General features: G+C 42.1%; 1 protein-coding gene across 1 annotated transcript in view; it reads right to left on the reverse strand.

Moving 5' to 3' along the window:
* Window positions 1-328: 328 nt before the first annotated feature.
* Window positions 329-26943, reverse strand: part of LOC132870700 (NACHT, LRR and PYD domains-containing protein 12-like) — a 108982-nt gene continuing 82367 nt past the window's right edge. The window contains exons 15-19 of the mRNA XM_060904500.1: window positions 26489-26662; window positions 23902-24075; window positions 12003-12176; window positions 2279-2452; window positions 329-1392 (exon numbers count right to left, since the gene is read on the reverse strand). Of these exons, the coding sequence (XP_060760483.1) occupies window positions 1386-1392; window positions 2279-2452; window positions 12003-12176; window positions 23902-24075; window positions 26489-26662 (703 nt within the window). The 3' untranslated portion in view covers window positions 329-1385. The remainder of the gene's footprint in view (window positions 1393-2278; window positions 2453-12002; window positions 12177-23901; window positions 24076-26488; window positions 26663-26943) is intronic.

The following is a 26943-nucleotide window of genomic DNA, read 5'->3' on the forward strand; positions in this document are numbered from 1 at the left end:
GCAAGATGGGAAGAGTTGAGGCCAAAACACACACACACTGCAGTTACATTAATTCACACAAAGCCCTCACATTGTCTTGCTGTACTGAACATAAAACTGAGCTAAATGTTTTGACATTTAATAAAAATGCTTTTGTTTTGCAAAAACTGTTGTGTTTCTCCAGATCTTTCATCATGCGTGTGTGTGAGAGAGAGAATACCAATACACCTGAAATACCAAGAAATAAAAGATAACACAGGACCCAAATGAGCTCTTATATATTTTCTTTTTAAACATGAATTTAACAGCGGAGTTGAAAATTCACTAAAAATAATTTTATATCCATAAACAATTTTTAAATGACAAAATAATTACACTAGTTCTTCAAAATGTATTTGATTGATACTATTACGTAACATACTGTAATTAGTTTAGATTTAAGTAAAAGTGATGGCACTGATCCCATATCGGGTTTGATCAGCTGATACCAGGAAAAAAAAATCAGGATCAGATATTAAAGAAAATAAAGAACAGCTTTGGTCTGATCCTGTAACAAAAAGATCTAATCTACAGTCACAGAGCACATTATTAGGAACACTAATTCATGCTGTTGGTGCCAAATTCTGACGCCACCACCTGTGAGCCTCAGCAGAAATCCAGGTTCATCAGACCAGGCTACGTTTTTTCACTCTTCACCTGTCCAGTTGTGGTGATCCTGTGCCCACTGCAGCCTCAGCTTTCTGTACTTGGCTGACAGAAGTGGAACCCGACGTGGTCATCCACCTCAGTGTTCAGTGTGTTGTGCATTTTGAGATGCTTTTCTGCTCACCACAATTGTACAGAGTGGTTATCTGAGTTACTGCAGCCTTTCTGTCAGTTCAAACCAGTCTGGCCGTTCTCCGGTGAACCCTCTCATCAACAAGGTGGGGCCGTCTAGGTGTTCCTAATAAAGTGCACAGTGAGTGTATATTAAATACCACCTGAAGGACAAAGTGATAAATGTGCCTTGCAGTGAGTCTCCTCGGGGCTTCCTCAGATTAACTCCCCAAATGCTGATCCTGTCAGGTGAGAATCCCACCAATGCCCTGAAACTGTTCCTGTCCATTTCAGCTCCCTCTTCCACTGACTGGGTTCAGCTCGAGTCCCTGTGCTTTTTCACCTGCTCTTTCAGGGTTTTTAAGGGACTGAAGTCCAGGCAGTTTCATGCAGATCACAAGTTGTTCCACATTCAGTGTAGAATTGTGTGCAGTCTGATTCACTGTGCACCATGAACACACACTGACCACGTCTCCGAGTCTCTTTCATTTGTTAGAACTAAATGACTGACGTGTTTATGAATGTGCTGTCTGTTCCCCAACATGGAAATGCAGGAACCCCAGAGTCTTCATCTCGCACACAGATGTTCATCACACCCTGAAAATAAAAGAAAAACATCTGGATTAATCCCCACACACTGGACTGTGGTACTTCATGACCAACAGCATGGAATCATCTCTGCTCCAAGAGAAACATTATTATCTCCTGTTTATAATTTAATTCAACATTTATTCAGTCTTGTATAATATCTGTGTTCTAACATTGAGCTCCAACAAATGAGAACTTCCACAAGATCTCACAGGAAAGTGAGCAGACGTTTCCCATCACATCACTGCTCTTATCCAATCACAGGCTTTGGAGCTTTTTAAACAGTAACTAACACTGCGGTGGGTTTGATCTCTTGTTCTACATGTAGATTTAAGTGCAGACTTTAAGAAGAAGCCGAGGTGAATTTTACAGGAACGACAGAAGACACGGTGTGGAGGTGGAGAGCAGGAAGGAGTGTCAGAGTGAGTCAAGTGGCTCCTTAAATCACACATTTGTGGCAGTGTGGCATTAAAGATGATCATTTTACTGAGTTTTGAGGAGAGTTGAGAAGAAAGTGTGCTGCTGATCAGAAACAGGGAAAAGCTGAGATCATCTTATTCAGACAAAAGCAGCAGGATGAAGTCAGAGACAGCAGGGTGTCACAAGGAGACGAGGTGTTCATTTACAATCACTCTCATGCACTCAGACGGGACATTTTGGAGACTCTGACTGACTCCATCTTCTGCTTTCAGATGAATTTTAAATCAATTTTACTGAACAACAAACAGCATTAAAGACAACTGGGAGGAAAAAGTTGATTAAATACAACACAGTGAAAATTTTTAAAACTGGTTTCATTTCAGGGCCTGGTCATGTGACATTTACTGAAATTAAAGAAAAAATTATATTGAGATTAAATTTTTTCCAACATTCACCTAAAAATGTTATTACTTACGAGAGTTCCTGTAGTTTGTAATGTTCATCATCCTTAAGAGCAGAGAGCAGCTTCTTTCCTGAGTCTCCTATTTTATTCCCAAACAGATTCAGTACTCTCAGGTGTGAGGGGTTTGATCTCAGAGCTGAAGCGAGAGCAGCACAGCCTTCATCTGAGACACCACAATCCCACAACCTGCAGAGACACAATGACACACTTCACTGCCTCAGTTTATGAACATCAAGATTTGCTTTGATGTTTTTGCTTTGCTTTCTAATGAGCTCTTGGAGAAGTCGTTCGCTCAGAGGTTCACACACTTTTTAAACCCCAGAGTGTGAATGTTTAAATGGTTTATTCAGGACTGACAAGAACAAGTGTGACTGTTTTCTTTAGACAGAATGTGTTTGTCTATGATTCTGACTCGGATGAAGATTAGACCATGTTTTATTATTAAAGAAAACCAGGAAATGTCAAAGTCTTCAAAAACTTTTTTGCAAACACAGGGAGTGAAATAATATTTTAAAAATCCCCTGTTATTTATGAAGAAACATTTTGTGAATTTTTCCAACTATGTGAAAGAATTTTAATTTCAGAAGAGAAAACATCTATTCTTCATTACAGTTCTCTCTCTCTCTCTCTCTCTCACTCATGCTGAGATGTTTTTTTTCTTCCGTGTAAAACACACTCGCCCACACTCCATTCCCTCCCAGTGAAGCCGTGTGTCTGGGCGGGGCTCAAAATGATGCGTTAAATCCTGTTGTCCAATGAGCTTTCGTCTTTCTGCCCATTAAAACAGCGAGTACACAAACACCTAACAGACACTAATAGATGCAGAGGCTTCAGTGGGGGTCTGTTAGCTCTGTGTCAGGGGCTTTTCACACAGGCTGCACTGTTCACCACTAAACAGTGTGAGTTTAATGAACAAACAGCGCGATATTGCAGTGAGATACGCCATCAATCTGATTCACTAAAATATTGAACGACAGCAAGACTGATGAATAAAATAGACACTTTGGGAAACGTTTCATTGCTACATTTTTTTTTTTGTAATTTATTTTTTATTGCCATTCAGAATGAGACATTCACATCCGGTACATCATATGTTCATACATCTTACATCTATTGTCTGCCCCAAATAGCATTTTTGTTTTGTATCTGAAGAATGAAAAGAGAAATAAACGAGAAGAAGAAAAAAAACCCTATGTACAAGTAGGGAGTGATCCTTTTTATCCAGCACAGTCACTGGTTTGTGAAAATAAAATCAGGCCTATGGGGCATGACATATTTGACCCAGTTTTCCCAGTGTGAAGCAAATTTCTCCAATTTGTGATTAACAAAAGCTGTTATCTTCTCCATTTTATAAATGTCCATTGTAATGTCCATCCATATATTTAAAGTTGGGCTCTCCTGTGATAACCATTTCCTGGTAATACTCTTTTTACAGGCCACCAGCTATATATGTATTAAATGTTTCTCTCTTTTCAGCCATTCCTCAGGTATGTGTCCGAAAAACACAGTCTTATTCTCGAGGAGTATTTCACATTTGACAGACCCTCCAGGATTTTGCGATTTGCAACTTCAATGCAAATTCAACCAATCCCCGCGAATTCAGGGCGGTGTTGCAATTATATCCAATCACCACAACTTTCCCACAAATTTGACCAATCGTTGGCGTCGTCTTGAGGTGACGTCAACAAACTACCTTCCGCCTTACTTCCGTGTATACGTTCAAGAGAAGCAGCATGTGCGAGTCAGTGTTTATGTAGGCTTAAATTCTGTTACTGAAAGTGTGTTATGTTTACAGTGAAGGACTGTGTGCACCTTTTTTTTTTTTACTTAATACAAGAAATTAATGGATGCCAACATTTTTGCCAAAATTGTATTTTATTTTCCATTGTTTAGACAGCTTCAGCATCATACTGTGAGATTCTGTTCAAATTGTTTTTTTCTTCTATGAAGCCTGAGCCATTTATTTTATTAGTTTATAATTATTGTATAATTTAGTCGTCAGGAGAGACTGCCTGCACACAGTACTAGTATTAATAGTTTTTTACATGAAAGCTGAGGCATTTATATTATATTTTAAGGTAACTTCATGTTGTGCTGTGAGGTTCTATGCACTTTAACTTTTGAACCAACAGGTGCATTTGGATAAGTAAAGCCTATTTTTCTGCATTTTTGTAGTCCTGGTCATCTTTTATATTGGTAAAGTTGTTTATAGGACCATTTCTCAGTGTCTCCGTTTTTTTTAATCGATAGTTTTTCAGTAATAACTTAATATTTAATGTATCACTCAATTTTAATCACAAAAAGAGAAAATCGCAACAATTTCTTGCAACTTTCACTTCCTCCTGCAATGTCATTGCAACAAAAACCTAAAAAACACCGCAACTTTCATCGCAATTTTTTGGAAAACCCCCCACAACAGACATTTTAGCCCGCAACAATCACAAAAAAGGCCCGCGAAATCCTGGGGGGACTGATTTGAAGATATCCTGTAGGGCATTGTGTATCTCTCTCCAATAGAGATGCAGTTACGTGACCGGAAAGTACACAACCGCCATCTTGTCGGTCAAAAACACCGCTGAATACTGCTGCACTCATGTACAGAATGGATCAATTTCAACCGACGGACTACACGGCTCATTTTTCTAATGAACAGATAACTAGATATGTGTCTAAAATAAACGATCTACAGATTTGTGACCCTTATGGCTTTCCGGACGGAGTTTTCACGACCGGATTTTGAACTGCCAGCGGAATACCCGGACGTGTATAATTACCTCATCAACTTTCCCTCGCTGTTCAGCGGTGAAGCACTGTGTGCTTATAAACCTCTGCACAGTTATCTTTACAGAAATTCAGGATTTGTCAGCGACTCAGATGTGGCATCTTGTAAACAAGAAAATAATCCTCATTGGATGGGTAAGTCACTTAAGTATTGAGTATAGCACTGACCAGCCGATTATAGAATAGAATAAGGTAATTCCAAATCGTCCGTCTTGTTTACATGGATCTGGCGTTGGAGAGGTAGAGGCTTGGCAGTGGAGATTTGAGTGGCTGTTTTCTGAGCTTAGTCAACAGGCCGGCTCTGCAGCCTCGCATTTGCTTCGGCTCCCGGCGCCGCCTCCTTCGCTTTGCTTCCGATAACAATCCACGGAGACCCCGCTGGTCTCGCTATCTCGTCCGGAATGTTTTTTTTTCTCGTCCGGAATGTTGTGCATGCGATGGAAATCGCTACAAACCGTCATTTTCTGCTGGAAACCAATGTCCAGTAAGTCCATACGGTTGTAGTGGATATTGAAGTCCGGTACAGACGAACACGCAAAAATACACACAAAAAACATAAAAAACGTGCACAGGTAGGGAGAGCTTGTAGCCACAGCCGTTGTAGTAGAATTGTATATAGTAGGGTTTTCCAGAAGAAAAGGTAGACATAAAAGCAGAAGTAGAACCAGAAGTAGAAGTAGAAGGCGGAATATGGCGTTTGACCGACACGATGGCGTCTGTCACAATCTGGATCGGCTGTGATGTCACATGCAAGTGCTCCATAGTCCTTCATGACCGGGCAGTCCCAGAAAACATGGTAATGGTTTGCACTTTGATTTCCGCAATTCCTCCAACAGACAGGGGAGTTATTATCATAGTGAGACTTCTGAGAAGGCGTAATGAAGTACCTAATCAGGCTTTTCCAGCCAAATTCCCTCCACTTCTGTGAGCTGGTACACATCCATTGATACTTCCATACTGTTGTCCATTCTTCCTCAGATATAGTTATGCCTCCTTCTTTCTCCCATTTTATTTTAATATATAAAGTTGAATGTGGTTTCAAATTCGACAGTCGCTTATACAAGCATGAAATAGTTCTATCAATAGTTTCTGAATTATAGGCTTTTGTAAACAATTCAGTCAAACGGGTTGTTTTTGTTACATTTTTAATCTTCGTATCAACGTAGTGCCGCAGCTGCAGGGATCGATAGAAGTCTTGTTTTTCTAATAAATGTGTCCTTTTAAGCGTTTCAAAACTGAGCAGTTTTTCATCTTTCATTACACTATATAAGGCTGTTATACCCTTAGCTATCCAGTCCTTGAATCTAGAGTCCAATTTATTAGGTGTAAACTCTGAGTCATAAGCACACCATTTAAGAGTTGTAATATCGCTCTCAAGTTCATGTTCCTTTATGATAGTTTTCAATGTTTTAAGGGTCCATTTCACCCATGGGTTATCAATGTTATTTATGTGGGTTTGTAGGTTGTTATCAGCTAAGATTGCCTGTATGGGGATGGAGGGTGTTTTTTCATCAATGTTTTTCCAGTGAGCAGTATATGACGGGTTGCACCAGCATATCACTGCTCTCATCTGCGCTGATAAATAATAATATCTAAAATAAGGCAAGCCCCATCCTCCCTTTTGTTTAGCTAGCTGTAAAGTTTTGAGGCGGACCCTTGGTCTTTTACCTTGCCATATATATCTAGATAGCATTTTGTCCCACTCATTAAATTGGTTTTGGGTAATCTCTATTGGCAGTGTTTGAAATAAATATAAAAGTCTTGGCAGTATATTTATTTTAAGAGTCAATTCTTGAACTAAGGCTGAAGAAAGGAATTAAGTTCCATCTCGCTAGGTCATCCTTTATTTTTTTATGTATCGGTAGATAGTTCTGTTCTGATAATTTTGTAAGATCTTCTGGTAGTTTGATGCCTAAGTATTTAAAAGACTCTGTTTGCCACGCTAAGGGGTAAGTACTTTTGATTTCTCCTGGTGGGCTATAATTATAAGAGAGTCACTGGGTTTTACTTGTATTGATTTTGTAGCCTGATAATTGACCGTACTGCTCAAATGATTGCATCAATTTAGGTAGCGAGTACGTTGGATGCCCAAGGTAGATCAAAATGTCATCCGCATAGCAGGCCAATTTATATTCCGTCCCTTTAATAGTGATTCCCTTGATGTCTTAATTTTGTCTCATGTACTGAGCTAGTGGTTCCAAACACAATGAAGAGTAATGGTGACCATGCACAACCCTGTCTGGTGCCCCTTTCTAGGGTAAAATTATTTGATAAATATCCATTGATTTTAATCCTAGCAGTCGGATTGCCATATAGTGCCTGTATGGTTTTAATAATTGTATCATGGGAGCCGAATCTATGTAGGACTCTGTAGAGAAAGTTCCAGTTGACCGAATCGAAGGCCTTTTCAACATCTACGCTTACCACAATTGCTTTAATTTCATTTTTTTTGTATATGATCTACAATATGTAGTGTCTTTCGTATATTGTCTTGTGTTTGGTGTTGACGTATGAAACCTGTTTGATCATTATGTATCAATGTTGGTAGGAACTCTTCTAATCGTTTGGCCATGATAGAGGTAAATAGTTTATAGTCTATATTAAGAACAGAAATTGGCCTAAAAGATCCGCACTCCATTTTATCCTTGCCTTCTTTTGGTATGGCTGAAATTATTGCCTCCTTCCAGCTGGGTGGCGTTTGTGCTTTTTCTAAAACCCAATTCAGTGCGGGAAGTAAAACAGGTATTAGTTCTTTTTTCAATTCCTTGTACCACTCTGCCGTGTAACTATCAGATCCTGGTGACTTGCTTAATTTAAGCCTACTAATTGCAACTTTTAATTCTTCTTCAGTTATATCCACAGTCATTAGTTCATTTTGTTCTTCATCTAGAGTGGGTAAATCTAGGGGATTCAGGAAGCTGTCAATTTGGGTTACACTCCTACCAGGGACTTCAGAATATAGGGTTTTATAAAACACTTCAAAAGCTTCCTGAATTTCATTTAGTTTATTTTTTCATCACTTTTGTTCTTGGATCCCTAATTTTATGAATTGTATTTTCGGCTATCTTTTTTTTTTTTTTTCAGTTTCCACACCAATACTTTCATAGATTTAGAGCCACTTTCGTAGTGTCTCTGTTTCAAAAACATAAAATTTTTCTTGATTACTTGTGTGGCCAGACTAATAATTTCATTCCTGATATTTCTAATTTCTCTTAATGTATCCTGTGCCAAATCCAATTTATGCTTTCCTTCTAATTCCTTTAGCTTGTTTTTTAAGTCCTCCAATTTTTTATTCCTATTTTTTTCTTAAATGAAGATATTGCTATAATTTTCCCTCTGAGAACAGCCTTCAAAGTATCCCATAACATGGGAGGTGAGACCTCTCCAGTATCATTGAACTCTAAGAAGAGACTAATTTCAGATTCAATTTGTGTCTTAAAAGATGGATCATTCAGCAGGCTTGAGTTCAATTTCCATGTATTATTTTTTGACCGCAGGTTAAGATCAATGGATAAGTATATTGGTGCATGGTCACTTAGATCTATTGTCCCGATTCCACAAGTATGTATTTTATCTTTATCCTTCCCAAATATTATGAAATAATCTATTCTTGTGTAGAGAGAGTGAGGGGCAGAATAGTGAGTGTAATCCCTTCTGTTAGGGAGAAAGTCTCGCCATATGTCAATTAAGCTCACCTCCTCAAAAAGTATATTTACCTTCTTATATAGGGACTTCATATCATGGGGTTTTCTACTAGACGAGTCTAACTTTGGCTGTAGATGTATATTTAAATCCCCTCCACAGACCAAAAGGCCTTCTGTTTCCGTTACCATAATATTAGTGATTTTTTTGGAAGAAAGTGATATCACTCCCTGGGGGTGCACAGACGTTCAATAGGGTAATTGGATTCCCATCTATCTTACCCCTTACTAAAATAAATCTGCCCTCCTTATCACCCATTTCGAATACTTTTTCAAAATTTAGCTTGTTTGAAATGAGGGTAGCAACTCCTCTCCTATGTCCTGATTTGTATGAAGAAAAAAACACATTAGTGAAGCCCATTTTTTTTTTTTTTTTTTACATGCTCCTTACCTGTCAAGTGGGTCTCCTGTAAATAAACTACATGGGCTTGTTCTGTCCTCACTTTAGATAGGATTTTGCTACGTTTAATTGGATTCAACAGCCCATTGACGTTAAACGAGATTAATTTTACTTTGTTACTAGCCATGTGGATTTACTTGTAAGTGTATCAACAGAATAAACAAAATGAGACTGAACAGATAGGAACACCGAACATAAGTAAAAGATAAAGAAAACGTGATTCCAAGGCTGGGGTCTCTAATAGATGACCCTGAGCTAAGCTAGATAAAATGTCCAGCTGTGGGGGAAAGCCTCTCCCACCTATTGGCTGAGGGCCCCCACCATGGCACTCGGAAAGAGGAGGAAAAAGGTCTCTGTTCATTCCACAGAAAATGTGTCCTTATGCATCCCTCGCCTGTATATATTCTCACCTAACTGGGATAAAGGTATAAATGCAAATATCTTGAAGTGAACACAACACCGCCTATTTTAAGTTCTGTTTAGCTCTCCGACACTTTAAAAGTCAATCAAAACTTATAACTCCTCTGGAGAGGGTGAGGGCTGCCTTCTGAAGGCTCGCAGTCTCTCCTCGATACTTTTCTCTCGCTCCTCACCTGTCCCTCGCCGGCTCGGTCTTCCCACTGTTTCCCAGGCGGAGCGGGACAGCTGCTCAGCCAGACTCTCCCTCGGTGTAATCACGCTGACTGGCAGCCCTCTGTCCTTCATGTCTATGGTCGCTTCCTCCGCTGTCCGATACAGTTGCGTCCCATCCTCGTAAAACACTCGTAGTTTAGCTGGGAACGGAGTCTGGAAGCGGATATTTCTCTGCTTTAACACTCGCTTCGCCTCAGCAGATTCCTTCCTCTTCTGCAGGACTGCTGGGGGGTAATCCTGCTCAAAGTATATTAGCCTCCCGTTCAGAAAAACCTTCTTTCCCCAAGCCTTGCACAGAATCTCTTCTTTAATCCTGTAGCGGAGGAATTTGACTATTATTGACCGCGGCTTATCTTCCCTGTCTCCGGCGGGTCTTGGCGCCAGTGCGCGGTGCGCCCTCTCGATGTCGAGCTCCTCGGTTGGGGGGAAAATCGCCAGCGTGTCCCGGAATAGTTTTCCCACAAGCTCCACCATAGATGATCCCTCAGCTCCTTCGGGAACATTGTATATCCTTAAGTTCTCCCGTCGGGATCTCCCTTCATGATCGAGTAGCTTGTTTTCTTGCTGATACGTGACTTTTATCATCTTGTTCAACACTTGCTCCACGTTTTGAACACAGTCTTCCACTTTTTCAATTCGCACCTCCGCCATCTTTTGGTTGACGTTAGTGATCTCGGATTTAATATCGTTTAGTTGTTCTTTTGTGTCTCTTCGGAAGTCCTGAATTTCCTCCAAAACTTTGGTCAGACTTGCAGCGTCATTTGAGTAAGGGTTAGCATTAGCTCCGCCATCTTGTGCCTGTAGGGGAGCTATTCTCTGGATTTTTTTCATTTGCAAGCACTGCATCGGTGTTTTCTTTGTTGGTTTGCTCCTTCCCCATTCTTGCCCCTCTTGTCTGTTCAAGTAGGACCTGAAAACCTAGTATTTGACGGTCTAACGGGGTGAAATAACTATTTTTGCGAGGGAGCTGCTACTTTAGGCTGCCATTCAGGATGATGACATCACTGGAACCTCATTGCTGCATTTTAATGAAATGTGAGGGGAAGCCGGGCTTCCGGTGCCGTCTTAAAGCAATCACCACTGACAGAGATGGACTGGAAGATTATTTACTATTTTAACATTTATCATCATCATCATTAATTCTTTTCATTAAAAAATTCAAAATAACAAAATGATTGTTGTCGTGGCTTTCAGTTTATTGGAAGTTCATTTCTGCTCTTTTTTAATTTTTATTTAAAAGCCTTTATCTATTCATTTTTACTTCATCAGTTCTATGGCATTAACGTCTCATTTTAGCTTTTAAACTCTATATTCCTGAGATCATTTCCACCATGTCACTGCTGCTTTAAACCCTGCAGCTCACACAGAGGGCAGTTAGTTTGTGTCTCAGGTGCAGTTTGTATGATTAGTTAAGGCCTCTGCATGCTCTTGCGACAAGGCTTTCGCAGATAGCTTTTCGCAGACAGTTGTAATTTATCGTTGAGCGGGGAGTATAAGCGTGTATAGGCAAGCGCGATGTTATTCACCGCCACAACGCAAGGGGGCGCGAAGTCGCAAAATCACTAGGAGTAGTTGGTGGGTGTGGTTAGTGGAGTGTTTATCTTCTGGTTACTGAGCAACAGGTCATTCAACACCGCTGTCCTTATAATGACTTGAACTGGAGTCGTATAGATGTACGTACTTCCTCACTCCTCGATCAACCGCGCTTAGTGCTGCTCCATCTTCGCTCATGTTTTTAAAAATGGCGGTCGTGAAAACAAACCAAACCGGGGAAGTAGGGAAGCAGAAGTGTGTGTACAGCGGATGTAGAGTGGACCAATCAGAGCCCTCTTGTCTGCGATGCTGTCTGCGGTGGTCACAAATTTTGGGAGGTGCGCGCAGAGCATCTGCGAAGCGGGGGGGGGCTTCGCAGACGCCATCTGCGACGCTGTCTGCGAGGACTGGGTTGTCAGCATAAATTGGCCCTTACACTGTTGTAGTGAATTTCACAGTGATTTCAGACACATTGCAGTCGGATCAAGTCCCGTTTTGTGCTGCAGCTTCTCACATACGTCCATCTGACCCAAAGACTCTGTGACAAATCATCAGTGTGCAGTGAAAAGAAACAATCTTCCTCCTCAGGACATTGATGATGAACCTAAAACCTCTGCTTCAGTCTCACTATTAGAGAATGTGTCTTACTGAGGAGCAGGTCATGTGACTCTCAGAGAGATGATCTTACCCCAGTGTCTCCAGTTTACAGTGAGGATTCTCCAGTACAGCACAGAGACGCTTCACTCCTGAGTCTCCCAGATTATTCTTCGACAGATCCAGTTCTCTCAGGTGTGAGGGATTTGATCTCAGAGCTGAACTCAGAGCAGCACAGCCTTCATCTGAGACACCACAACCACACAACCTGCAGAGACACAATGACACACACTTCATCAACAGATTTTCAACTTGGTTTAATTCTTACTTTAAGATGATGAAAGTAAAAATTTATTTTATTATTCAGAATGCTATGAGGATTTAATATCACCTGTTTATTCTCATTAACAGTGTAATTAATAATGATAATACTGAGTGTTCTATTGAGTTTCTCTCCTCTGTTGTGTGTGATATTAAACCATCAGCAGCTGAAGCTGAACAGAGAACAGCAGAGAGACCATGAACTTTAATCAGAGAGAGAGAGAGAGAGAGAGAGAGAGAGAGAGACTGAATCTCAGATGGTTCTCTACTAGACTTATAGTGCACTACACAGGGGCAATAAACTTGTTTCTCCAGAGTCTACAGAGTGCATTTATAGAACACTATAGATTTATATTATTGTAGAATCGGAGAAGTAAACAATGATTATTCCATATAAATCCTACAAACATTCAGCCACTCGTTCTTGAGACAGCGTGCGAACAAGAATTAAAAAAAAATGGACAGAAAACCCAAAAACATACCGGTTTCACCTCTCAGTGTTGGAGGAATAAAAATGCAGGGTTCAACATTAGCACTTGCCCGATGGCCCGGTGGTGTTTTTTATGTCTTTCGGGCAACTAAATTTGGCCAAACAGTGGCCCGGGCGGGCCAGTACGTTTTCGATACAAATCAACAAATTTTATTCAGGCCTAGACATTAAGCATTTACCACTGGTGGCCCATTGGAATTGAAAAGTTACTGGCCCACATGGAAAACGTGGTGGCCCGAATGCGTGTGGTATCCGAACCACGGCTGCCACAGGGAGCCGCTGCTAGCACCATAGGTGCTTGCACAAAGAGGGGGGTCCGAGGGCCCTCCCCCGGAAAATTTTGATTTTTCAACTCATATTCGTGCATTCTGGTGCATTTTAAGGTGAAATTAATGAAAATAAGATTATTCATATTTTGCTCACATAATTATATCTTTATTCACATTGATATTTTATTGTTTGCATTTCTTGTTCTATCAATTTCTTAGTTACATTTAAAAATTTCCTTTGTTCTCTGTTCGTTTAACACATGCTGTTGATTACTGTTTTACATTAACAATTGTTTGTATAAGTTTTAGAATAAGCTAAGTTTTGCCTCACCATGCAACTAACTTGTTTATAGAATAAGCTTTGCCTGTAACCCACCCTGTGTGATGGAGACATATTTCCCTTTTTTGTCATGGTTTCAACTTTGGCTCATATATTCTCAACATTGTAGATATTGAATTCTCACCACTGTAGATATTCTTATAGAAATACAATTAACTTTTTAAATACACCTTTATATAGTAGCCACAAGACACACACAGGCCAGTCCCAAGTCTGGATGAAAGGTGAGGGTGGCATACTAACCCTTATCATGCTGGATTTAAATGGGCATTTTTATTGCCCATGAAGAAGTTTTATTTCTTAATTAATAAAATATCATGAGAATCATTGACAAACCATACATTTACTGAAAGGGTGGACTTTGGGGAATAATCTAGTGAGATTTTTGCAAAGCCTTACCTGCTCGGGGGTGATTTATAACCCTAATTACCTGTTAATTAGCTCATTAACAGGTATGCTCAGGTGAGCCAAAAAGGGGTGAAATGTATTTTTTTTAATAAGACAAGATATAATCACCAAATTTTCAGGATATGTCCTTGGGGGAACTAGTAGTAAATTTTTGCAAATTCAGCTCATTTGCATAAACCGTTGCCATGGCAACAGCAGATAGCCTAGCAACTGGGGGTATACTGGGTTTAGCATGGTCTGGTTCTACCAGAGAGGGTCAAAATAGTTATTATTTGTTGTAATGAACTAATGTAGACCTAGTTTGGCTATTTTGATAGATTTCATCATCTTTGGATATTTGAATAATATAATATATGGGATCAGATCTAATTTACCACATTATTTTATCTGTTCTTCTATTTCAGTCATAGCAACCAACATTTATACTTCATTCTTTAATCACTAAAAGTTGATACACGTATAGCCATATTTCTTGGCAGTGTATCCTGAAATTTTGATATTAATATACAAAGTCTGAACGATTTTACACCATCTGAAGCTAAAGTGCGTGTGGTGAAATGCTGTTTTACGATTTGGCGAGTTGTAAACCGAGCGTCACATCGCGCGCTCTGATTGGCTGCCGAGTTCAAAATGAAGCCGTTCGTTCACACCTGATAGTTAATTTATGCACGATCGTATTTAAACTGTTTACCTGGCCTTTGGCCAGGTTGGATATGGAATCAATTTTGTGCCAAAATGTTCATACAATACTTTTGAAATATCAAACAAAAACTACAAATCAAAATACAAAAAAAAAAAGTCTAGTTTTTTAGACTGGTAAACAAATTGTGTAATCGTGCAAAATATCAGTCTATTACTCTTCAGAAACCTTTTTTGTTCCGCGTCTTTCTCAGTTTTGTTTGATGTAATTTATTTTGGTTGTGATTCCAGCTTTCTCGTTTGCGTTCCCTGACTTTTTACTTGCAGTTTTGGCACAAACTTCACGTGTGGGTGGGCTGTCCAGGAATGCATTCCCATTGGGTAACTTGTGTTTGACTGACAGCTACACTCAGCCATTCCCCTGGAGGCTGTTGCGGCCATTTCCTACTCGGATTTTGTACTACTGCAACACATTTGTCCCGTACTTACACTTTGTTGAATTAATTCAATATCATAGTCGCCACTGAAGTCCACTCGATCCTTGTTTACCGTCAATGGATCGGTCACTCATCAAACAGTCCGCCAGAATCCGAGTAGGGAATGGCTGAGCGTAGCTGTCAGTCAAACACAAGTTAGCCAATGGGAATGCATTCCTGGACAGCCCACCCACACGTGAAGTTTGTGCCAAAACTGCAAGCAAAAAGTCAGGGAGCGCAAACGAGAAAGCTGGAATCGCAACCAAAATAAATTACATCAAACAAAACTGAGAAAGACGCGGAACAAAAATAAAAGGTTTCTGAAGAGTAATAGACTGATATTTTGCACGATTACACGAATAATTTGTTTGCCAGTCTAAAAAAATGGACTTTTTTTGTATTTTGATTTGTAGTTTTTGTTTGATATTTCAAAAGTTTTGTATGAACATTTTGGCACAAAATTGATTCCATAGTTGGGGAGCGTGGAGTTTGAACATATTTCTATTTGAATTTCACCATTCTGATGGTCTCCTTCCTGCCAAAATGACGCTTCCAAACAGCGCCGAACATCTCCGAAGATGCACAAAGACGACACACTCCTGCCGCGGGGCGGAGCAGGATGAAAACAAAGATGGCTGACCTCGTGTTGAAAAAGTGCATTTTACGAACAATTTCTTCACAATTCTGGGTAAAATATGAGTAATAAAATTTGTTAATGTGTATCCAAAACGTACTGGCCTGCCCGGGCCACTGTTTGGCCAAATTTAGTGGCCCGAAAGATGTAAAAAACACCGCCAGGCCATCGGGCAAGTGCTAATGTTGAGCCCTGTTATTACTCATATTTTACCCAGAATTGTGAAGAAATTGTTCATAAAATGCACCTTTTCGATACGAGGTCCGCCATCTTTGTTTTCTTCCCGCTCCGCGGCAGGAGTGTGTCATCTTCGGAGATGTTCGGCGCTGTTCGGAAGCGTAATTTTGGCGGGAAAATTGCATCTTGTAGACGATGCCATTCACAGGCGCATGGCTCAACACAGGAGAGCCAGTTCCTCAGGCCAGGACTCTGCTGTCTACCTTCATCTTAACAACAAAGGACACTCATTTCAGGATTGCAACATACGCATTTTAGCCAGAGACGATCGTTGGTATGAGCGAGGAGTTAAAGAAGCCATTTTTGTCAACCTGGAACAGCCATCACTGAACAGAGGTGGGGGTCTAAGACATCATTTATCAGCCACCTACAATGCAGTCCTTGGCACACTTCCCAGACAACTGAATGCACACCAAAACCCAGCTGTTTTCAGTGAGTACGTTTACATGCACGTCCAAATCAAGCTGCTGTTGGTAATCGAGCAAAGGGTCCCAGCAGGGGTGCCAGAGAAATCCAATCCTACATGCACAAGTGAAATCGGGCTATTGTGCAAGGTGCATTGTGCACCCGAGCCACACGTGGCGCTACACGCCCCATCGTGTTGGTACACTTCCGGTTGTCGTCATGAAGAAGAGCTATAGACCCTTTTCACATGACGTCACGACAAACGCGGCCGCCATTTTGGACGTGTACTACCAGTAGTTTACCACAGCCAACATTGAGGAACGGCAGCAAAGAAAGTTTTTACTTTCAGCAAGACTTCCATCATGCCACTATATTGTTGTGCACCTGGATGTAGTAACCATCAACAAACAAGGCAAGGTTTATCATTTTATCGGATCCCGACAGAGAAGATGGATAGCGGCCATTAACAGATTGGCAGCCCTTGGCATACCAGCGCTTGTGTAGTGACCACTTTGTTGGAGGTAAGACGAATGAAATTAGCCAGAAAAGGCATTACATTGCTGTTAACATTCTGTGGCGGCGAGTGTGTAACCAAATAGGCTAAAATAACCCATTGTAACCTCTTTGTTCTTCTGTAGTAGCTATTGTTGACTAGCTAATGTCAACAAGTAGCTGGTATGTTACTGTAGCAATGTTTACGTTCAGTCATTTGGATGACTGTTAAAACCTTTCAGTCTCAAGTTTTTCCTTTACTGTATTTACTAGCTTACTGTAATTATGATCCGGCAGCTATTTACACCGGATCCAGTATAAATAGCCGCCGGAGCCAACGTCCGAGGTTCCAGAGCGCGCTCCGGCTTGCTCTCCCTCAAATTAAGCAGTGCGCGCCGGCTTGCTCCCGGAGTGCTCCGGCCGAGGTTCCCCTCAAATTAAGCAGCGCGCGCCGGCTTGCTCCCAGAGTGCTCCAGCCGAGGTTCCGGAGCACACTCCGGCCGAGGTTGCCCTCAAATTAAGCAGCGCGCTCCGGCTTGCTCCGGAGCAAGCCGGAGCGCGCTCCGTAACCTCGGCCGGAGCACTCCTGGAGCAAGCCAGAGCGCGCTCCGGAACCTCGGCCGGAGCACTCCTGGAGCAAGCCGGAACGCGCTCCGGAACCTCGGACGTTGGCGTGTATGTGTATGGCGATGGGTTTTTAATGACATAGGTATACAGATCATGTGGGCCGAAGTCAGGTAAAGACGAGGGCTTCGTGTACTTCCGTACGTCAGTGAACAATCCTGGTGAAAGCAGGTAAACGTCGTTCTCTAAGCCTGCTAACCTCAATTTTTGCAAATACCTCTCCCTCTGCTCGCCCTGTAAATGCCCTACGTCGCTGGATAGTGAAGGTGTTTTCTGCATCTCGCTCCTTTTTCTTTTATGTTTTTCGTTTGTCGTCTTCCTCGCATTCAAACTGATTCGAGCCGAAGTCCACTACATGTCCAAAATGGCGGTCGCGTTTACGAAGGTCACGTGACTGAAAAGGGTCGATAGCTAACTAAAATGTATTTGAGCACGAGGTAGGCCCAGATTAGCTTCGTGTTGCTAAGCTAAGACAAAAGGGAAGCTATCACAAGTGTATCAGGCCTGGTCAGGCCTGTTGAGCATGTGTTTTCTAAGTAACAAAAGGATTCCACACTCATAACATTACCAAACCCCTGAACTCTTAATAAGGTCAAAATATGATAATGAAATTAAGATGTTAGTAAGGAATAAGAAGAGAATGACATGCACAGTCTATCTATTAAACAAATGATATTAAAACAAGATAAATCAATTCAACAATTCAACACTCTAAGTGTGTAATAGTGTAAACAACTTTCCTGAGTTTACATTCACACTGTTTTATAAAGCAACTTATTAAACTAGCTTAATTATGTATTATTTCGCCCAAATGCCAAAATCTTACTCAATCCTGCCTGTAGTAAGATAGGAAGATGATGTCCAAGACTTTTGAGCTCCGTGAGCACATGAGCCGCTGTAGAGTGCGTGAGCCGTCTGTGTAGAAAGCATGGAGAACTTCTCAGGTCGGCGTGATGAAAAGAGAGTCAGTGATCAGAATAACGTGCACAACGCTTCAATCAGGAAGAATTCTGGTCGCCCTGATTATAAATTAACTGCTTTGATTCGCAGTATTAATGAATGAATGGAAAAACCGGTTATAGCTTACTGAGCTTTAATTCGCACGAACTTAGATTATTGCCGTGGCCAGCGGTAAATCAGGAAATCGTGCTGAATGTTTCTTGTAAGGAGAAAGACGTCTTAGTTGGTGAAGAGCATCTCTTTGTGGTCCGTCTCGCTTGAAGACAGGCACCAGAGACAAAGATGGAAGCGGTGTTCCGTTGTTTTATGCTTCATGGAGGAAGCGATGGTGACCCCGCCCCCGGCGTGACGTAGGTCAACACGGATGAGGGCTGGGAGTTGTAGTTCTTAGACACAAGATGTCGCATGATCCCTACACAGTGATGGAATTTGTCAGGACGCTCTCCACTGTGCACTTGTAGAAGTTGCTGAGGAGTTTGGTGGACAGTCCAAATTTCCTCAGCTTCCTCAGGAAGAAGAGACTCTGTTGAGCCTTCTTGATGGTCTGCTGTGTGTTGTGGGACCAGGTGAGATCCTCACTGATGTGAGTTCCGAGGAATTTAAATGTTTTCACCCTCTCCACCTGTGTCCCGTTGATGTGCAGCGAGGCGTGCTGGTCTCTCCTCCTCTTCCTTGGGTCAATAATCATCTCCTTGGTCTTCTCAGCATTCAAGGAGAGGTTATTTTCCTGGCACCAGGAGAACAGCTGAGCCACATCCTCCCTGTAGGCGCTCTCATCTCCGCCGGTGATCAGCCCAATGACAGTGGTGTCGTCAGCGAACTTAATGATGGAAGTGTTGCTCTGGGTGGGGGTGCAGTCATAGGTGAAGAGGGTGTACAGGAGTGGACTGAGCACACAGCCTTGGGAGGTCCCTGTGCTCACTGTCTTGGTGCTGGATGTTCTTGTACCGACTGACAGCCTGGGGTCTGTTTGTGAGAAAGTCCAGAACCCAGCAGCAGAGGGAGGATGTCAGTCCAAGGGTGGAGAGCTTCTCAGTCAGTCTGCTGGGGATGACGGTGTTGAAGGCTGAACTGTAGTCCACAAACAGCATTCGAACATAGGTGTCCCTGTGTTCCAGGTGTGACAAGGCTGTGTGGATGGCTGCATTGACGGCATCATCAGTTGAATGGTTCTGACGATATGCGAATTGAAGGGGGTCTATTGTGTCTGGTATGTCCTTTTTGATGTATGACATGACTATCCTCTCAAAACACTTCATTACAACTGAAGTGAGTGCAATTGGTCGATAGTCATTCAGGCATGTTATATTGTTTTTCTTTGGGAGGGGCACTATGGTGGTGGTCTTGAAGCATGTGGGCACAGAAGACATGGAGAGGGACAGGTTGAAAATGTCTGTGAAGACCTCTGCTAACTGTGTGGAGCAGGCCCTCAAAGCACGGCCGGGGATGTTGTCAGGGCCGGCTGCCTTTCGGGGGTTAGTCCTCCTGAAGACCTTGCTCACCTCGGTGATGGTCACAATAGGTGAAGAGCTCTGTGCTGCCTCTGTTGGTAGAATCCCTCTGTGTTGGTTGGTGTTGAGGGTGTCGAAGCGAGCATAGAACTCATTCAGCTCATCTGGTGATGTGTTGTGGTTGGCTGTGACCCTGCTGTTCTTCTGCTGGAAATTGGTGATGTGTTGCAGGCCCTGCCACATGCATCTAGAGTCTGAGGTGTTGTAATAACCTTCCAGCTTCAGTCTGTACTGCCTCTTGGCTTCCCTGACGGATCTGCGTAGGTCATATCTGGCCTTTTTATATCCATCTGCATCGCCAGAAGCAAAAGCGGTGGAGCGTGCATGTAGCATGGAGCATACTTCACTGTTAATCCAGGGTTTTTGGATAGGATATATCTTGAAGCGCTTGGTGGGGACAATGTCATTAATACATGTACTGATGTAGCTGGTGACCACAGATGCATATTCCTCTAAATCCACAGAACAGTCTTCTCTCAAAGCAGCAGTCTTAAACACATCCCAGTTTGTAGAACTGAAGCAGTCCTGGAGCACCAGATCAATCTCTTCATTTCAGACTTTAACAGTTTTACTCACTAGGGGGGCTTGTTTGAGAAGGGCCTTGTAAGCTGGGTAGAGGAACACAGAGATGTGGTCAGACTGTTCAAAGTGGGGGCGGGGCACAGCCTTGTAGCCATTTCTCACGTTGCTGTAGACATGGTCCAGGATGTTGTTGTCCCTTGTCGGAAAGCTCACGTGTTGATGGTACTTTGGTAGCACAGTCCTGAGGCTGCAATGATTAAAATCCCCGGCCACGATGAACACAGCATCTGGGTGTGTGGTCCCATATTTGCCGATGATGTCGTGTAGTAGTCCTAGCGCTGTAGTGTGGTCGGCCCACGGCGGGATGTAAACAGCCAGCATAAACACAGCACTGAACTCCCTCGGTAGATAAAAGGGACTGCACTTCACCATCAGCACTTCAATGTCCGCACAACAGTGTTTTTCAACCACCTGTACGTCTGTATGTCATGGGGGTGATGGTATTAAGTGCATTGTATTGTTGTGATGGTGTTTGTTACCATTTAATGAAGGCTGAGCTAAGTGAGAATGACACTGGACTTGATATTAATGTTATTTGTGGCAGTTGGACTGACGAATGGGACAATGTGGGGGGAGGTTGAGAAACTGTGCTTGTTACAGGTGCCACTGTGATTGGAGTCTCCGCTGAGACGCTGCACAGCATAATAAGCCGCAGCTGTGAGCATTTATGGCCACTTTTGGTGCGGGGCTACGGATTGGCTGAAGCTATAATCAGCGCGTTGATAAGATGGCTCACTAAACTGCAACGCGGTGCCCTTTTCTTTGGCCCGGACCGCCACAACAGTACTGGATTCCCGCTCGCCAGAACTGCCAACGCCGAACTCTTTCACTCTGTCGCAACCAGGAAGGGACCACTCCATGCTGGCTTGCTGAGGAGGAGAGGCTACGTGTAGACGACGAAAGGAACGATTATCCTGCGCACTCTAATTAAAGGAATGGTGAATTCTAGCTGTTTACTGAGCGAGTGTGTTTAACCCTTGTGCTGCGAAGCACTCAGACGATTGTTTATTTTTGACAGATACTGTGGTGGCAGCGGCGATTGGATTGGGAGTTTCGGGTCTTGGGAGCAGCGTCATCGCGCTGAGCGGCCGTACGTGCGATGGGTGGTACAACGCGGCTGTCAACTTGAGTCAGCCTTGCCATTGAACTGAACGCCGGTTCTCGGCTTGCATTACCAACAACTTTGGGTGGAAAGACTGACTTGCTATCTGGGACCGGGTGGGTCGTTGTGGGGGATTATTGAGGTGTTTTTTTTTCCCTTGGTGTGATTTTTTTTCGGTCGGAAGGGGCTCCGACTGAACGGACATTCATTTTTTTTAAATATTTTTTTCCTTTTCTGTTTGTGGTTTTTTTTTTTTTTTATTTGACTTTTAGGATCCTGCGTTTACTCGCCAGGGCCTGGGTTTGGGGGTAGTGCAAACAGTCTGTTGGCAGGCTTGAGTGGGTTATTGAATACGTGTGGAGTGCTACTGGTTTGATCTTTTTTTCTGTGTATTTGCCTGCATTGCTGTGTATTGATGTGTGCATTTACTTGTTTTGGTTGCTGTGTATTTGGTGTGAATTGCTCCACTGCTTGAAGTGCTGTGTATTCGCCAGAGTATTTCCCCACTGTATTGGATTGCTTTGCATCTGTTGACTAATTGGGACTGCTGTGCATTTGTCACTGTTTTTAAGGTTTTGCTGTGCCAAAAAACTGCTGTAGCTTACTACCTCTTTTCTTAGCCCGTATGGTGGCAAGACTAAACTTTATAAATAAACCATTGTAATTTTTATTTGAATGATTGTTTGTGTAGTGGTGTGTGTCTTGGGATTTCTAGCCTGGTGTGTGCCTGCATTCAGGTGACATGTACACCATCTGTTGTTAACATAAACACACACACTGTCACCTTTGTTTTTACCAGAAGCAGATGTGCGGTCTCCGCGGTGCATGGAGTGGGTCTGTAGTTCAATGGCCAGGTCTGGCAGGCTTGCAGTAGTCCAGGTTTCCGTAAAAATCAGGGCACAACACTCTCTGATCTCACGCTGAGATGTTATCCTGGTTCTCGGCTCATCCATCTTTTGAGCGAGCGAGTGTTAGCTAGCAGAAGGCTAGGTAGCGGTGGTCTTGTAGCTCTAGCCTTTAGCCTAGCATGTAGCCCGCATCTCTTACTGCGCCTCCGTTTTGGGTGCGTGGATCATCGGCCGTTTCGCCTACTCGAGTCTGGTGATGATGCGGCCTGCCGGATGATGTCGGTGTAGCTTCGGTCGCTGTCAGTGATGAGAAGAAAGCTACAGTCCAGAAGGACTGGACTGGGCCCGTGGTGAATTTTACCAATGTCCAGAAATGTGTCTTTGCTATAGGTGATCCTAGTGTACAAGCACTGAGCATTTGTCACAATCAAAATTACTAAAATAAACAATAAATACAATCGGTGTCGGGAGCACGTCGCAAACACGTTCGCCACGGGGGCCGCCATGATGGAATGTGCCTACTAAAGCATGCATACTTTAACAAAGTCCCCATCAGTAAACGGCTTTCCATGGGTAGCTAGTAGGTGAGCTACCTTATAGCTAGCTCGGACAGCAGCCTGGTTGATCTGGGTTTGGCGAAGGAATACATTCTGTTGTGCAGCCAGTCCGCATTTCATCCTCCGAATCCTGTCTTCTCTTGTTTGCCCTCGCAAACTAGCATACTCTTTGTGGCGGGTTTCATAGTGACGACGCAGATTATGTTCTTTGAAAACCGACACACTTTCTTTACATACAAGACAAACTGCACGGTCCTTATACTGAACGAAAAAATAATCGGTGGTCCACTGTTCTTTAAAAACTCTGCACTCTCTGTCAGCTTTTCGCTGACTGCTAGCCATTTTGCTGTCCTGAACACTGACAGTTCTCTGCGCGTGCGCTGCCTGTCACTGCTTGATTGCGAGCATATGACGAAAATTCGGAAAATATGAATAGTTCATTTTATAACTAAATATCAATTTTAATTGATAAAATCAACAAAATACAAGATGCAGACATGTTATTATTTGCCAAAAAGCAATTTAAAAAAATAGGCCATGACCACTTTTGGGGATTGCCTCATAGGGCCGGTTCAAGTGGTGAGGGGCTGGGGGGCCGGTCAAAGGGGGGTGGCGGGTCGGAGTTGGCTCGCGGGCCGTGGTTTGATAACCCCTGCTGTACAGGGTTACACACAAGCTGGATCCTATCCCAGTTGACTATGGGCAAGAGGCGGGGTTCACCCTGGACAATTCACCAGGTCACCACAGGACTGACACACACAAACAACCATTCACACTCACATTCACACCTACGGCCAATTTAGAGCCACCAATTATCCAAACCTGCATGTCTTTGGACTGTGGGGGAAACCGGAGCACCCGGAGGAAACCCACAAAGACACGGGGAGAACATGCAAACTCCGCACAGAAAGGCCCTCGTCAGCCGCTGGGTTAAAACCCAGAACCTTCTTGCTGTGAGGCGACAGTGCTAAACACTACACCACCGTGCCACCCGCATGTTTTACTTTTACAGAAAATTTTAATTGATAAACAACACTGTATACAACTATTCACTGCTGCTTTGGTGAGTTATTGTGACTCTCAGAGAGATGATCTTACCTCATTGTCTCCAGTTTACAGTGAGGATTCTCCAGTCCAGCACAGAGACGCTTCACTCCTGAGTCTCCCAGATTATTATTAGTCAGATCCAGTTGTCTCAGGTGTGAGGGGTTTGATCTCAGAGCTGAACTCAGAGCAGCACAGCCTTCATCTGAGACACCACAACCACACAACCTGCAGAGACACAATGACACACACTTCATCAACAGATTTTCATCTTGGTGTAATTCTTACTTTAAAGATGATGAGTGTAAAATTAATTTTATTATTCAGAATGTCATGATTTAATATCACCTGTTTATTCTCATTAACAGTGTAATTAATAATGATAATACTGAGTGTTATATTGAGTTTCTCTCCTCTGTTGTGTGTGATATTAAACCATCAGCAGCTGAAGCTGAACAGAGAACAGCAGACAGAAGAAAAGCCATGAAGGTCAACGGAACAAAAATTTTAATTTATAAACGATATCAGGATATTAAAACAAAAGAATAATTATCGTGTACCGGTAATAAAATCATATTATGATGTAATAAAAGTAAATAAGAATGGTGTTTGTAATCAGTTCTCTGTGAAAGTCTGTTTTCACCACTTGAATAAAACCTTTTATCAGGTCATAACAGGCCTCAACATTCAGTCTTGTCACCTTTTTCCCTGCAGAGCCCTCAAATTTTTACCCCCTTTGAATTTTCTTTTGCCCTCAAATTTTGCGGTATTTCGGCAAAAGTTTTCAGGTACACAGTGTATGGCAACACTTATATGTTTTCTAGGGGTATAATTGAGTTATTTAGACAAAAAAGTACATAAATTATTTTTAAAAACATTTATTTCTGCAACAGAGCAACAAGACAAGTTCTGAAAACATAAAACATAAATCATATATGTAAAACTTACATATGCTACGAGTACATAATACTTCTTTTTATATCGAGTTTCAGACACAAAACACACTTTGTCTTGCCTCACAACGACTATCAATATTGCAAAGATGAATAATAAAACTAAAAACATTATAAAACAGGAGTCTGTACTGCAGTACTGTCTCATCATTCAGTCTGCTGTTGCATTCAGGAGGAAATTAAACAACCTGTCCTCCTCATCTACATCAGCTTCCTGTGCAGCCTCTGCAAATTGTGGGCACCGTTCACGCCGTCCCTCCGTCCACCATAGGTGGACAGCCCTCTCAGCATTAAACGCATCAAGACCCAGGCCCTGTAGAGCAGGGGTTCTCAACCTTTAAAGCCCACCTATTCATACTTGTACCGAGTCGGGGCCCATTAAAAAAGATCCCCAATTATTTTGGCTCATCTATTCTATTAGAATCTAATAATCTCCTGTAAAGTGTATTCTTGGGATGCAACATCACTCCCTGTTACAGTTGGGAATTTAAATAAATGCAATAAAAACTAATTTTTAGATTGTAGGTATTGTATTTAAAGCTGTACGGATGCAGGTCATTCTCAGTCAGAAGGGGTTAATGATCCAAAAGTGGAGTCTGATCCATTCACACAAGAACTTATTGCCATGTTTGTGTTCAGCAAACAAGCAGGTTATTAAAACCAAGAAGTCCACTCAAAAGAAGTGGATATAGAAACCACTCCGAAGGATTTTTCATATTAAAGAAAAATTTACCACCTAAATTTGACATTAGTAGAATAAATTGTGATCATATTGTAGCCGTAACTAAATACAAAGACAATAGTTATGCATACTATTAATTAACTTACTGTGAAGATAATCAACAGATTTTCAGCTTTTTTTTAAAGATTGTGTCTATTTTAGTTTTTTGTATTTGTAATTATTTGTATCTGTACAAATTGCTCTACTGATCAAATTATTGTGTTTAAATAAAGTTATTCATTCATTATGAGGTGGAAAATTATCCATCCGTTGAGTTCCCTGACGTCTCAAACTACCTGGTGCTGCAGACATCGTTCTACACGGACACACAGATTAAAACCTGGGAGAACATGGAGGAGAACAACTTTTTATATGTGTCTGGGTTAAAGATCTGGGGATCAGGACACTACAAGATAAATCCTCTATCGTTGTTGCCCGGGTAAGGAGGAGTTTCTGGGTTTTTTGGTTCGCATCTTTGTGATGGTTGCTATGACGCTAAAAGTTTTGGCATCAGGTGAAAACAAACGACTGCTGCTCAATTCCCAATCCTCCCTGATCTTCTCTTCCAGCAGGCATCACAGATCCATAGAATTACCCACAAATTCCCCCTGTATGTTCCTGAGATCGTTTCCACCATGTCACTGCTGTTTTAAACCCTGCAGCTCACACAGAGGGCAGTTAGTTTGTGTCTCAGGTGCAGTTTGTGTGATTAGTTACAGTGTTGTAGTGAATTTCACAGTGATTTCAGACACATTGCAGTCGGATCAAGTCCCGTTTTGTGCTGCAGCTTCTCACATACGTCCATCTGACCCAAAGACTGTGACAAATCATCAGTGTGCAGTGAAAAGAAACAATCTTCCTCCTCAGGACATTGATGATGAACCTAAAACCTCTGCTTCAGTCTCACTATTAGAGAATGTGTCTTACTGAGGAACAGGTCATGTGACTCTCAGAGAGATGATCTTACCCCAGTGTCTCCAGTTTACAGTGAGGATTCTCCAGTACAGCACAGAGACGCTTCACTCCTGAGTCTCCCAGATTATTATGAGTCAGATCCAGTTGTCTCAGGTGTGAGGGGTTTGATCTCAGAGCTGAACTCAGAGCGGCACAGCCTTCATCTGAGACACCACAACCCCACAACCTGCAGAGACACAATGACACACACTTCATCAACAGATTTTCATCATTTTCATCAATGACACACACTTCATCAACAGATTTTCATCTTGGTGTAATTCTTACTTTAAAGATGAGTGTAAAGTTAATTTTATTGTTCAGAATGTCATGAGGATTTAATATCACCTGTTTATTCTCATTAACAGTGTAATTAATAATGATAATACTGAATGTTATATTTAGTTTCTCTCCTCTGTTGTGTGTGATATTAAACCATCAGCAGCTGAAGCTGAACAGAGAACAGCA

This window comes from Neoarius graeffei, chromosome 22 (genome assembly GCF_027579695.1).
Source record: "Neoarius graeffei isolate fNeoGra1 chromosome 22, fNeoGra1.pri, whole genome shotgun sequence".
NCBI classification, from domain to species: domain Eukaryota; kingdom Metazoa; phylum Chordata; class Actinopteri; order Siluriformes; family Ariidae; genus Neoarius; species Neoarius graeffei.